Source organism: Rhagoletis pomonella, unplaced genomic scaffold, assembly GCF_013731165.1.
Source record: "Rhagoletis pomonella isolate Grant_MI unplaced genomic scaffold, Rhpom_1.0 Rhpom_scaffold_01401, whole genome shotgun sequence".
Lineage (NCBI taxonomy): Eukaryota > Metazoa > Arthropoda > Insecta > Diptera > Tephritidae > Rhagoletis > Rhagoletis pomonella.
Window position 1 is genome coordinate 29,526 of NW_023459955.1, and position 15,094 is coordinate 44,619.

General features: G+C 38.7%; 1 protein-coding gene across 1 annotated transcript; it reads left to right on the top strand.

The window, feature by feature from the left end:
• Nucleotides 1–13,374: 13,374 nt before the first annotated feature.
• Nucleotides 13,375–14,841, top strand: LOC118752334 (piggyBac transposable element-derived protein 4-like; the record flags this gene model as incomplete). Its single annotated transcript, XM_036487204.1, has 2 exons — nt 13,375–13,710; nt 13,772–14,841. A coding segment is annotated over exon 2 (1,067 nt), but the record flags the coding sequence as incomplete, so codon positions are not given.
• Between the last annotated feature and the right edge of the window lie 253 nt (nt 14,842–15,094).

The following is a 15,094-nucleotide window of genomic DNA, read 5'->3' on the forward strand; positions in this document are numbered from 1 at the left end:
CCCTAAGAAAGTGGACTTCGAATTGTAAGAAGATTTTGGCAGGACTACCCAAGGCGCACATATACAAGGAGAATTTCTTGGAGCTTGACGACATGAGTGAGACAAAAATGTTGGGAATCCGTTGGAACGCGGTACATGACATGCTTCACTTCACAGTACAGCCGATCCCCCGGAAGCAGGAGTATACCAAGCGAGAGGTTTTATCCTGCGTAGCAAAATTGTTCGTTCCAGCTGGATGGCTCGGACCAATTGTAGTGGTAGCAAAGATCTTCATGCAGGAGATCTGGCTAACCAAAATAGACTGGGATGACAGTCTACCCCGAAATTTACTGCTACGTTGGGAGACCTTTCTGGATAACTATGAGCATATTCAGAAGATAAAAATCCCCCCCATGGACCCATTTTACGCCATGGGACGAAGTGGAGTTCCATGGATTCTGCGATGCCTCTGAAAAGGCATATGCAGCCGCACTATATATTAGGGTACGCGATTGCGCATCAAACAATGCGCCCCACATAAACTTGCTGGTTGGTAAAACAAAAGCAGCTTTTGCGCGTTTTGTGTCTAGACTCGGCTGCCCGCAAAATGTGTATTCGGACAATGGAACCAATTTTGTAGGGGCGAATAAGGCATTGCAACAGGATTCTAAGCTCTTTGTGACTGCAGCGGCCAACAGCACAACCCAGACATACGCTCATCAGGGCATTACGTGGCATTTTATACCTCCAGGAGCACCTCACATGGGAGGGCTCTGGGAAGCGGGGGTAAAAAGCTTCAAGATGCATTTCAGGAAGGTAGCGAACAACATGCGTTTTACCATTGAGGAGCTCTCCACGCTTCTGGCAAGAATCGAATCTTGTCTTAATTCACGACCAATCAGCCCCATCTCTGAAGACGCGGAATCAATGGAACCTCTAACCCCAGGACATTTTTTGATTGGCACCCCGCTACTGGCAATCGCTGAACCCGAAATTAAGGAGAACCCGATGTCTATTATCAACCGGTGGCAAAAGATCAAAGCGATTCACCAGACATTCTGCAGAAGGTGGAAAGCAGAATACCTGAAGGAATTGCAGAAGAGAGTGAAATGGCACTCCCCCCCAACGAAACCTCGAAGTTGACGATCTAGTCGTCGTCAAAGAGGATAACCTTCCCCCAAATGAATGGCGACTTGGCAGAGTAATTAGGGTCTTTTCAGGTCAGGACAGCCGAGTACGAGTCGTAGAAATACGAACGGCACGCGGAATTATAACTCGACCAATTGTAAAATTGGTACTTTTGCCAGATTGACAAAACAAAATAATAATCGTATCTCTCTTTACAGAACTCAATAACGCAAAATGGTACGTGCAACCAAAAGCAACACCCAAACTAATAAGGGCCAATACCGCTGCCCAGTGTGCCGCAGCAACCACCGCGTGGCTTTTTGTCGCGAGATGCGCAGGATGGAACCGGCCGAGAGACTGCGTGCTGTCCTCGTGCACTGCCACTGCGCCAACTGCCTGTCACCGCATCACACGGCGAAGAATTGCGCATCCCCCCCGAAAATGTGAGCATTTCCGAGACCGGCACCATAGCCTTCTCCACCTGGGCGAGGCGCCCGGAGATGAGGAAGACGTGCTACTGGGATTGGACGAGCCAGAGATCCGTCAGAGACGACCGTTCCGCCCGTACACCATCCGGCCATTAGCCGAAACAAGCGACGAAGGTGAGGTGCTGGAAATCGACGCCGATGAAGAAGACCTCCAACAAGCATCGGGGGTGATCCCGAGCTTAGTGCACCGCCGGCATTCAGACCTGCTCTGTCGGGTGTCCGATCGGTAGTGCAGCGAGCCCCAGCAACGAGGTCGAAGCGCCGAGGCGCACACCGACGCCAACGGCGATCCCAGCAACAACCCCACCACCGTGGTGTGAGAGACGCTCGAGAGCTGATTACGGGCACGGCCCGTAGCGCTCCTAGGCTATCTGTCTTCACACCCACAGTAGCGGTTAAGGTGATGACCCGAGGGAGGACGCAAGTAGTGCGCGCCATCGTCGACCCAGCGCAGCCCAGGTCGACAATATCGCTTCAGCTGGCACGCCAACTTCGAGTTTTGCCACGGGGCTATGCAGATGTGTGCAGGCTCACGCTCAAAGGGTGGCATGAAAGGCTGGATATTTGCGCCGACGTGCAACCAGGCCTCTCTCGGGTAACCCCCGAGCAATCAACAAGTAAGGTCCTCTACTAATCAATCTATTGTTACATATTTTTATTACAGCATTTTTTTGTATACACATATATATATATATATAATAAAGTGGCCGTTAGGCTCTCACATATATATATACCTATATACGAATAAAAAGTGGTGTTTTATTTAATTTTGTTGAGCAAATTTAAGTGTGTTAAATTCAACCCTCGAAGGACTTCAGGGATTCGGCACCTCCTCGACCCTCGTTTGCCGCGGAATTCAAGAGGAATTCCCGGCCCCCATTTTACCCCGTCCCGAACAGTATTCTTTTTTTATTTTATTACTTAAATACACTGGCGATCAAAACCGAGTGCATGTTCGACATTCTATTACTTACAGTAACATAAATTGAAATTTTCAACAATTTTCCTTATTATCTAAGGTATAAAGCCTAGTACAGTAAAACCCGCTTAAGTACCTCACGAAAAATTTCAGCTTTTTGAGGTACTTAGGCGGGCTGGGTACTTAAAAGAACCCGCTTAAGTACCTCGATGCGGGTACTTAAGCGAACATAATTTGTGATGTAGTTACATAAAACATGAACATTTAATGAAGTATACGTAATTTAAAACCAATATCGTAGCATTATTTAAACAAGTAAACACATAAAGGAAAACTTTATTAAAAAAAACAGATAAAGCAATGTTATTCATTTTCGCAAGAATTAAATCAAAAAGTCATTGATTATACATATTTATACATACATATGATGTGACAACATCAAGGCGCACGCCACAAGTCGGAGGAGAAGCTTGGCCAAACACTAACATATGTGTAAGCGCCAATCTATTATTATACATACACACAAATAGGGCATATCATTTTGGACCAAATTCAAAATGATATTGTTTGTCACTTATGTTTATTTTTTAATTTTTAAAATTTTTCAATTAAACAAGTAAGAAAGTCTAAGTTCGGGCGGGGCCGAACATTAAATACCCGGCGCAAGTATTACATATATGGCTTTTCACCTTTCCGAAAGCTACCTCTACATGGTAAGCCGGGGTGTATCAATTTTGAATAAATTAGCGTCCTTAAATTTCGAAATATTGACGTTTCAAGCATTTCTAACATTTACCGTTATATGAAAAGCCGTAATTTTAGTCCGATTTCAATAATTTTGAACGTTTGCTTTTATGTGGCAAGCACAATAACCATACCGAGTTTGGTACAAATTGGTGGAACGGTTACCGAGATACATATATGTGATCATAAGTGGGCGGTGCCACGCCCATTTTCCAAAATGTTATGATAAGCGTATTTCCTGGTAAAGAATTGTTGCAACCATCAATTTTGAATAAATTAGCTTTAATATTTACTGATTTATCGAAGATTTCGTATTTCTCCAAATTACCGTTATATGGGATGTGGGCGTGGTTATTGTCCGATTTTTTAAATTTTCGGCCATTTGGTATCCTGTACCAAGGCCAATAACTGTGCCAAGTTTGGAAGAAATCGGTGCAGCGGTTGCCAAGATATACACATGTAACCATAAGTGGGCGTGGCTACGCCCATTTTTCAAAAATTTATAATATTCTTATTTTTCGTCTAAAAGTTATTGCAAATATCAATTTTGAGTGAATAATCTTCAGTAGTTACTAAAATATCGCAGTTTTCGTATTTCTGAAAATTACCGTTATATGGGAGGTAGGCGTGGTTATTGTCCGATTTTGCCCATTTTCAATACCATCCGTCCTACGCCCGAAAGAAGTACACGTACCAAGTTTCGTTAAGATATCTTAATTTTTACTCGAGTTATCGTGTGCACAGACGGACGGACAGACGGACGGACGGACGGACAGACAGTCACCGCTTAATCGATTTCTCTTTTCATCCTGATCATTTATGTTTACATTTGTCTATATCTATCTCGATTCGTTTTGCCTGTTACAAACAACCGTTATGTGAACAAAGTTATAATAACCTTGTGCACAAGTGCGCTCGGGTATAAAAAAAATTCATTCCATAACAAATACTATAGAAACTTAAAATAGAACACCGAAAAAAATTTCATCAAAATTTCAAACTTGTTTTCCAGAAGTGTTAAATTTGTTTACGAGTGTAATAATGCGCAAGTTTCAAGTGGCGGGTTCACTGTATAAAGAACATTTAACAAGTGATTCACAGCGAAAACGCAAGGCAACTCTCTTCACTTAGTTTTGAACTTTTCTGTTTTGAGATTTTAGGAGGTATATATCAAGAGGATTGTGGAGACTCCTTTGCTTTTAATAGCGATTTTCATACGTCTGGGAATGCTCTCTCCTGAGTTTTCTAAGATTTCGCTTGGAATATTACCCCATTATAATTTTACTCGCCTGCAAAGCTCTTCCATGTTACTGGAGCTCGCTTGTGCTATGCTAATTCTCTCTTGACCACAGCACTCAATTTTTCGGTAGCTTTGAGGTCTGGGATTTGTGCTGGCCACCATGTTAGACGTTTTTTTTGGCATGGTGGTTTTGATGATGTTCATGAGGTCTTTCCCAAAAATATGCCTTTGTATCGCTTTGGAAACAATTAATTTTCGTTCCATCGGACCATATTACCCCTTTTCAGTCCAAAAGATCCAAGTCTCGTGACTTTTAAAAAATTTCAGTGGCAGCTTAATGGCTTGGGATGTTTTACTTGCTGGCATTTGGTGCCATGGGTAAATATAAAAGGTATAATGAACATATCCTCCAAACAAATTTGCCGCACTTTGTAGACAAAAGCGCAAACCCTGCGGAATAAGTTGTTTGCCAGCAGGACGGAGATCCAAAGGATTCTGAAAATATTCGACACCGCCGACTGCTTGAGCAAACTTTTCACGTAATGCAGTGGGCAACCATCGAAAATTTGAGCGCTGTGGTCAAGCACAAGCGAGCTCCGAGTAAAATGGAAGAGCTTTGGAGGCGAATAAAATGATAATGGGGTAATATTCCATTGCATTCCGTTGCATTCCTTCATATTAGGTAAAAATGCAAATCATTTCCAATAATTAAATTTAAAAACTGTGAAAAATTGTTGCATTCCTTCGTTTTAGGTAAAAGTTACATAGGAATATATGTGGGTCCAGCCAGACCCAGAATCAACATGTCTATATATCTAGCTTTATATATATGATACCGACATGATTTTTCACAGATTGGTAGTTCACTACACTTTAGTAAGCTACCTGAAATTTCAAGCCTCTAGCTATATTTAAAGTGCCTTTTTTTGTCATTTGAAAATGGAAAGGCCTGGCTGGGCCCATGTGTCAGACGAAGGGTTAATTTATCTCTCGTTTATATGTTAATTTAGTGGCCAAAGTAGTATCTGCCAAGCTTCATTGTAGAACGCATACTTTTAACGTGCGTTCTGTCAAACCAACGCCAACTACAAAGTCAACGCGAAAGTTCTATGTGGACCAGCCTTAATTATCAAATACTGTTTAACACCCCAAATAGTAGTTTGCATTATACTACATATTTATACTACACTAGCAGACCCGGCGAACTTCGTCCCGCCCAAAATTAATTTTTTTATTGAAACATTTGCTCCAACGTTTTCGCCAGCAATTTACGTTCAAGTTCAAAGCGTTATACCGGGAAGAAGTCCTTGCGGCGCGATAGTGAATCGTTCTTGAATCTGTATAGGTGGCAATTTCTAAACTGGTGAGTATGTGGACCATTCTGTTTAGTCACCGTAAAGCAAGGACCGCAATGGTTCTGTGATGGTTGATTTAACAGGAGTAAAGTGACTTTGATCCCTGGTGCCTCCGAATCGACGATTTTTAGGTATAACTCGGCTCCAGCGCCACTAAAAATTATCATTAAAATCGTTTAGGGAGAGTTAAGCCACCAGAATAAGTGTTTTACATATTGACACTCTTCGGCGTTTTTTCCCATACAAAACAAGTAAGAAAGTCTAAGTTCGGGCGGAGCCGAACATTAAATACCCGGCGCAATTATTAAATATATATTTTCCACCTTTCCGAAAACTACCGCTACACGATAAGCCGGGGTGTATAAATTTTAAGTAAATTAGCGTCCTTAAATTTCGAAATATTGAAGTTTCAAGCATTACTGAAATATACCGTTATATAAAGAGCGGTCGTAATTTAGTCCGATTTCAATAATTTTCAATGCTTTGCTTTTATGTGGCAAGCACAATAACCATACCGAGTTTGGTTCAAATTGCTAGAACGGTTAGCGAGATACATATATGTGATCATAAGTGGGCGGTGCCACGCCCATTTTCCAAAATTGTATCATAAGCGTATTTCTTGGTAAAAAATTGTAGCAACCATCAATTTTGAATAAATTAGCTTTAATATTTACTGATTTATCGAGGATTTCGTATTTTTCTAAATTACCGTTATATGGGATGTGGGCGTGGTTATTGTCCGATTTTAAAAATTTTCGGCCATTTGGTATGCTGTAGCAGGACCAACAACTGTGCCAAGTTTGGAAGAAATTGGTGCAGCGGTTACCAAGATATACGCATGTAACCATAAGTAGGCGTGGCTACGCCCATTTGCCAAAATTTTTTAATATTCTTATTTTTCGTCTAAAACTCATTGTAAATATCAACTTTGAGTGAATTATCTTCAGTAGTTCCTAAAATATCGCACTTTTCGTATTTCTGAAAATTACCGTTATGGGAGGTAGGCGTGGTTATTGTCCGATTTCGCCCATTTTCAATACCATCCGTCCCATGCCCAAAAGAAGTCCACGTACCAAGTTTCGTTAAGATATCTCAATTTTTACTCGAGTTATCGTGTGCACAGACGGACGGACGGACGGACGGACGGACGGACGGACGGACAGACAGTCACCGCTTAATCGATTTCTCTTTTCATTCTGATCATTTATGTATACATTTGTCTATATCTATCTCGATTCCTTTTGCCTGTTACAAACAACCGTTATGTGAACAAAGTTATAATACCCTTGTGCACAAGTGCGCTCGGGTATAAAAACTATCACGCATTCGTTATACGGAGATAATGCGCAACATCGTCAGCGAAAAAAAATTCCCTGAAATCAACGGTAACTTATAGCCATTTAAAATTTGCACTCTATGATACTGAAATTAGGTGAACTACAAAACTGCATACTCAATTTGGTGCCATTTGATGTAAAATGAACTATACAAAAAATAACGACAAATGTATTATGAAAACTGTATTCTGGGTGTATATATACAGATAGGTAAAAGTTTCAATATGTTCGGAAAGCGACACGTCCCTTTTCTATACCAATTTTCAGGACACTACCGCAAATACTTCCAGAGATATAGGGTATGAAAAACTCGATATGTATGCGTGATGCCGCGCTCCCTTAATACATCGAATGTCTGCAGTAGGTGTCCAAAATTAAAAAAAATCGGTACAGGCGTTCCCGAGATCACCTCTTATAAAAAGAAGGAGCTTCTCTTTATATAATTAGTGTAGGTAACACAGAGCAACACCGATTTTGATGCGGCAGATGTTGCTGTTTTTGATAGGCTTTTTGTGCTGGTTATGAATCCGTAAGTATTATAAAGTTTTCATCAGCTCCAGATTTGAGAAAATTGTGGTGAAAGTGTCAAAAATCCCGCTTTTTGAAATATTTTAGAAGTTTTAGTAATGAAGCAAAAGGTGATAGAACCTTCCACTTAGGCTTAAATTAAAGCTAGAACTACAGACTACTATCCCTGAAAGTACTATTCCTGCAACTTGCCCTGATGGTCACCTATACTCATTTACTTTTTACCGTCCAACAATAAAAAAAACTCGAAAATTATGCAATTGAAAAAAAGGTGTAAAAATCAGTTTTCGCTGTTCAATAAATGACTATAGGTGACCTTAGGCGTTTTTTTTGACACTTTGAGTTATGCTTACGGATTCGTAATCAGCCCACAAAAATTCGGAAAAAATAGCGTTAACATTTGTTGCATCAAATTATTTCCCATGTTTGTTGGCCTGTGTAATAAGTATTGTTAAATACCCAATACCCGCATGTTCGCGCCGACTTCAAACACCTTTCGAACTGTAAACCAATAACTCGATTCTATTCTACGCATATCGATAATAAGGGTATCGAATTTCAAGCAAATCGAACCATAAATAAGATTTTTTTGAATAGATCGGTATCTGGTCCACCTATCACAAAAAATATCTTCTATGTTAACCCAGCCAAAAAGCTACCTGCATGCCAAATTTCAAGCAAATCGGACCATAAATAAGACTTTTTTGAATAGATCGGTCCCTGGCCCACTTAACGGAAAAAATAGACCCTATATCCTAATCTAGGCAAAAGGCTACCAATGTACCAAATACATTTCTTTAACGTAGCTCGACCCCTGCGCCACCTATCGGAAAAATTTAAACTCTGTGCACTCCTTCTTCTAAACACTTATCTAACAAAGCAGCACCCATTCGAATTGGTTATGAAACATAGCAGAAAATTGTTCCCAATTAATTCATGCTCCCAATGAATTTCACAATTATCCGAAATTAAAATTTTTCGCGTTCTTCCGGATTTTTCCGAGCTTTTCACTTGGAATTTTCTATTTTTCCATTCGAATGCCATTCCGAAGGAATTCTACACAAAATTCCATACAAAAAAAATCAATTTTCGATTTTTCCAATTTTCCGACTTTCCCGGAGAATTTTCCCAAAATTTTCTTTCGTAAAACCTTCTCCTGACAATTACGAATAACAAAGAAAAATTGAGCCAAATCGGCCCAACCGTTCTCAATTGATGAATTACTATACATCTTTCACACCATTTATATACAGGGTGTCCCAGAAGTAACCTGCCAAACTTGAGGAGAAGGCAGGTGGGGTGGTGAGCTCTCTGATAAACAAAAAATTTTCAGGTAAAAGTGTCACCGTTTTTGAAATATTTAAATTTTTTTTAATTAAAGAAAAATCGTGCCTTTTCATGTATTTTCTTTAACTTCATCTACAAAAAAGGCTATACTTTGTAAATTTTTTATGTAAAATACTTTCAGATAGTTACTTCTCCATATTCAAATACAATGTAGTTAAAATATATTAAGGAACCATTATAAAATTAGGACTATATTGCGATTTTTTACTTTTTGATATTTTCTTCCCCAACTTTGACTATCTCTGGTAAAAAAAAAAATGTACTGAGCTATAACTTTACATTACATAAAAAAATTGCTCATTTAATAAAGATTTTAGAAAGGTGCCACTCTTACTGTTTCGAATAGAAAAAAAAGTTATAGCCGCTTTTTTGGGCAAAGGACTGAGACACGCTAGAATGTATTTAATAGATTTAAATTTAAGTTGGTCTTGTTACCGGCCAATGACATGCTAAATAGTACAAAGGTACTTTATTGTTTGCTCCTGACATTATTTTGTGTTAATTACCGGAAATAATGAAAGTGGATTTTGTGGAATTGGACCCTTCGAACATTGTGTTATTAATACTATGACATAGAACACGCAGTATACGTCGCATGAATATGCGGATATTCACCTAATTTACGGTGAAGCTTGCTGTAATGCCAGAGCTGCTCAAAGACTTTATGTAGAGCAATACCCCAATCGTCGGTATCCGGGCCGTGAAGTATTCTCCCGGACCCATAGAGAAATATATGAAGGTAAGTGATTTTTACACCTTTCTTGTTTGAAGCCATTCTTCTTTTAACTATCATTTTTAACTTTTTTAAGGTCGCATACCTGGAAGGCGTGGCGGCGAGACAGGACGTCCTGCAACGGTAGATGTTAAAGTTGTGTTAGAGGAAGTGGAACTAGGTCCATCGACTTCAGGGAGAATGATGGAAAGACGGACTGGAATACCAAAAACTACAGTTCACAAGGCCTTAAAATATCATCCCTACCACATTCAACGTGTTCAGGCTTTACAAGAGAGAGATTACCTGTCGAGGGTTAGATTTTGCAGTGAAATGTTGCGAATGCATGATTCAGACCCCAACTTTTTTAATAAAATATTTTGGAGCGATGAATCATCATACAAACATGATGGTTATTTTAATTTACATAACCTTCACAGTTAGCAGATTGACAATCCTCACGAAATGAGATAAGATCGTTCGCAGTACCAGTACAAAACAAACTTATGGTGCGGTATTTTTAATTGTCAGATATTGGGACCTGTAGAACTGCCGCCAACGCTCAACTCCCACAGTTATTTAAAGCTCCTTCAGGAAAGGCTTCCAACTCTTTTAGAAGATGTACCCTTAAACCTGCGGCGAAGACTATGGCAGCAAAATGACGGATGTCCTGCTCACTACGGGCGTGAAGTAAGAGCTCATTTAGACGAAACTTATCCTCGCCGATGGATTGAACGATACGGGCCAATCACGTGGCCCGCTCGATCGCCAGACCTGAATCCATTAGATTTTTTCTACTGGGGCTGTCTTAAGGACAAAATTTATTCAAAAATAATTTAAAACGAAGAGCATTTGCGGGAACAAATAAATGGAGCTGCTGCTGAGATAGCCCAATTGAGTTTAAGATCTCTAAAAGCGTCTTTTCTTAAAAGTACCGAGCTTGTATTAGAGTATAAGGTCGCCAATTTGAGCATATTTTATCAGTAAATGAATAAATTTTTCTGCAAACAACTCATGTATGTTTTATTTCACGTGAACCCATCCTTCACACAAAATATTGATTGATATAGCCCTTGTTATTGACTCTAGTCCGAATCCCGGTAAGTATTTAACATAGAATAATGTCAGGAGCAGGTAATAATGTACCTTTGTACTATTTAGCATGTCATTGGTCGGTAACAAGAGCAACTTAAATTTAAATCAATTAAATACATTCTAGCGTGTCTCAGTCCTTTGCCCACAAAAGCGGCTATAACCCTTAACAGTAAGAGGGGCACCTTTCTGAAATCTTTATTAAATGAGCAATTTTCTTATGTAATGTAATGTTATAGCTCAGTAAATTTTTTTTCACCAGAGATAGTCAAAGCTGGGGAAGAAAATATCAAAAAGTTAAAAATCCCAAAATAGTCCTAATTTTATGATGGTTCCTTAATATATTTTAACTACATTGCATTTGAGTATGGAGAAGCAACTATCTGGAAGTATTTTACATAAAAATTTACTAAGTATAGCCTTTTTTGTAGATGAAGTTAAAGAAAATACATGAAAAGGCACGATTTTTTTAAATTCGAAAAAATGTAAATATTTCAAAAACGGTGACACTTTTACCTGAAAATTTTTTGTTTATCAGGCAGCTCATCCACGATTTTTTCGAATAGATCGGTCCCTGGTCGACTTCCCGGAAAAAAATATCCTATATGCTAATCTGGGAAAAAACCTACCTACGCACCAAATTTTAAGCAAATCGGACCATAACTAAGATTTTTTCGAATAGATCGGTCCCTGGTCCACCGGAGGGTTTTCCCAAAATGTTCATTCCCTAAGAGTTTTTCCGAACTTTCGTGTCTAGTGACGATATTATTATTACGTCGAAGATACCCGCGCTGCGACCTAAGAAGATATATTGTACTAAATCTAAACTGTAATTACTCCAACCTTAGGCTATTTAAAAAGCTCAGCACTTTGAATGAGGCCATGCTCCAAATTTGAGATGGAGAAGGCAATCGTTCTCCAAGGAGTATCAATCTACGATTCATGCTTCGTGAACAGGCACATAGAATATACTCTGGGGTTCCTTTCATCAGCCGACAAACCCAACACCGTCTCTACAGAACGACCCATTTAATTAAAAACGTACGTTAACTTGCAGTGTGCTGTCAGGTTGCCAGTAAGAGTTCTAAATTCAAGGTGGGGGGGGGGTGAAATAACACAAACGGAAATAACGCAAATTTGTGTTATTTCCCAATTGAATGTGAAATAACACAAATTTGCTTTATTTCATTTCTCGTTGAGCAATAAGACCAACTTTTATACTTTTGAGTAATAAAGCAAACTAGTGCACATATGTACGTAGTCACCCAGTTACATTTGACAAAAAGTAGTACATGAACAAGTTAAATGGACGGATTTGTAAGTATACAATTTTGAAAGTGCCCGGCGTCGCGGCGTTCCGCGTTCGCGCGACGTCGCGCTCGCGTCCCCCGCCCCTCCCCTCCTTTTGCAATTATGTACTGGTGGCATTATAACCGTTTAGAAAAAGGAAAAATGATAAAACAACACTAGTTCACTTCTGAAACTGCTTTTCAATGTCCAAGTAATGGGAATTATTGTGTATGGTGTTATTGCGTGCTGCATCCCACCCATATTGGAATTTACCAGGTGCCACTGCTTTGAAAATTTGCCTATAAAATGCCGAATGTCAGAAAATAAAGCGAGAAAGCTGTTTTATTACTTCATCTGTTTATTGCGACATGATTTCATGCAAACATTTTAAGGTTTTCCAGCAATGTTTTTAACATATATTAAAAAGCATGCAGAAAAAATTCATACAAAAGCGATATGTCCAATATGCGGAACAGTTTTTAAGGACGATGCTTTTCCTATATTTTGTTAAACTTTTCACAAGTGTAAAAATATTTTGTGAATATTACTTTCTTCATATGAATCATATCACATTTCTTGTTTAATTCAAGGCATATCAAACAGGTTTAGAGCATTTGAGCAAAAACAACATTTGCCTGTATTTTGTTATTGCTTCTGGTATCGAAGGTGCCAAAAACTGTTCTAATTTTTTTCTTCTACATCAAAGCGTGCCATGCGAAATACGAAAAAGGTAAAAAATTTAAATTGAAAAAGTGAAAATTGTTGCAACTTTCTTTCTTAGTAAATTGATTCGCTTCTCGAAGCATCGATCCATCCTGTGCCAGGCCCAGTAAATAGCGGTTGTGCTGCTGAGTTGGGCGAGCTTTCCAAAAGCTGCTATTTAATCGCTGGCTTTGTATGGAAAATGTTTCCCATGCAAATAGATTTTAACAATTTAGAATTTTTGTGAGAAGAAATGTAAAATATTTGACATTTTCGAGAACATATAATTTGAAAAAAATCAAATCAGCTGCTATACTGATATTACCTGTTCAATGTGCCTTGGTTTAATTGTATTTTTGGAATAAACAAAGTTCTTTTTCCTTCTATCAGTAAACTGTTTTTTTTTACAAATAGTTTAAATAAGCAATGGGAAATAAGGCAAAATTTGTTTTATTTCCAACCTTTGTTGGAAATAAAGCAAAACCCAGATTTTGGTATTATTTCCCATTTAACCGTTTCGGGACGATAGGGATGTTTTTATCCCGAAGAAATTCAAAAAATCGTATCTGTCACAATATGGAAGCGATTCGGTTCAAAACAGTCCCAAATCATACATTATACTCTTCTCTACAAAAACAAAAATATCAGCTGTTGGTTGGAGTCATCAGTTTTTTATTAAATGTCATTTTCTTAGACACGTTGTTGCGTAGATGGTATTTGTTTGGAAAAAGCTTAGAAAATAAGTGATTTTTAATTGAATTATAGTTACATTTTGTGCAAAAAGTGCTAATCTATTGAAATAAAAAGTTTAGAATAAAGAATAACTTATTTTCCTTATAAGAAGTCAAGGTAAGTTCCGTGGGAAGAAATCATCCCAAATCTGTTTACTCATGTACATTATTTTTCTTAGAGAATGGAGAGACCACGCAGACTGGGTGTTTCACAAATTCAGAACTTTTTGAATGAATCGAGTGATGAGGATGATCTGTTTGCTGATAGTGGTTCCGCATACAGTCCCAGTGAAAAAAGCAACATTGATTCAGAAGATGGAGAAAACACACAGCCCGGCAGAGCATATGATGAAGAAATGGAAATTGATCGTGGAAATGAAAGTGCTATAGATGAAATTGATGGTGGAAATGAAAGTGCTATGGATGAAAATGATGGTGAAAATGAAAGTACTGATGATGAAATATACGAAATTGAACGTTTGGAAGAAGATAATGTGAATGAATGGCCTGATGATATTATAAAATGGACAGACCCACAACCGACATTCAAGCCACGATTCACTATTAGCCAAGAACGAATCATTAGTAATCAGGGCATAACTCGTGGACTGACACCTTTGGAGGTATTTTTCAAGCTATTGCCTAGAAGCTTTATTCATCACATAGTAGATTGTACCAATGAGAGAATTGATATTCACAATATAAGCCATGTAAAAAACAAACGAGCTAGAACCGATTTTGGTGAGATCCTCATAATTCTCGGATGCACATTTGTAATGTCATATAATCGAGCGCCTTCTTTGAAGGACTATTTTTCAAATAGCCCTTCATTGGGGAATCCATACATAAAAAAAGCCATGTCCAGAGATCGGTTCTTACACGTTATGTCCAAACTATATTTTTCCTCGTTATCATACCAGCCTGATCCAAAACCTAAAACATATTTCATTGATGATTTGGTCAATTGCCTCAAAAGCACCTTTCAAAAATGTAGATCCGACTCTCCATTCCAAAGCATTGATGAGTCTATGACCAAATTTTTGGGTCGCTCTACCTTGAAGCAGTATATGCCATTGAAGCCAGTGAAGAGAGGAATAAAATTATGGATGAGATGCGACAGTATGACTGGCTATACTTACGATTTTAATATATATTCCGGAAAAGAAGACAATTCGCATACATCATCCACATTAGGCGAACGCGTTGTTATGAAATTGGCATCGACCATCGGACATCCTGACACTACATTGTGTTTTGACCGTTTTTTCACGTCAACAAAATTGATAAATAATATTCCTTTTCCAGCTTTAGGTACCTGTATATCTAATAGAAAAAATTTACCTAAAGTTACTGAAAAACTAAACAGAGGAGAATATGTTTTCAAGTGTAATTCATCTGGTACTTTGGCAGTGGTTTGGCAAGATACTAAACAGGTAATGCTTCTAAGCAATTGCCATGAGGCTACAGTGGGCACCGTTCAAAGAAAACAAAAAGATGGCACC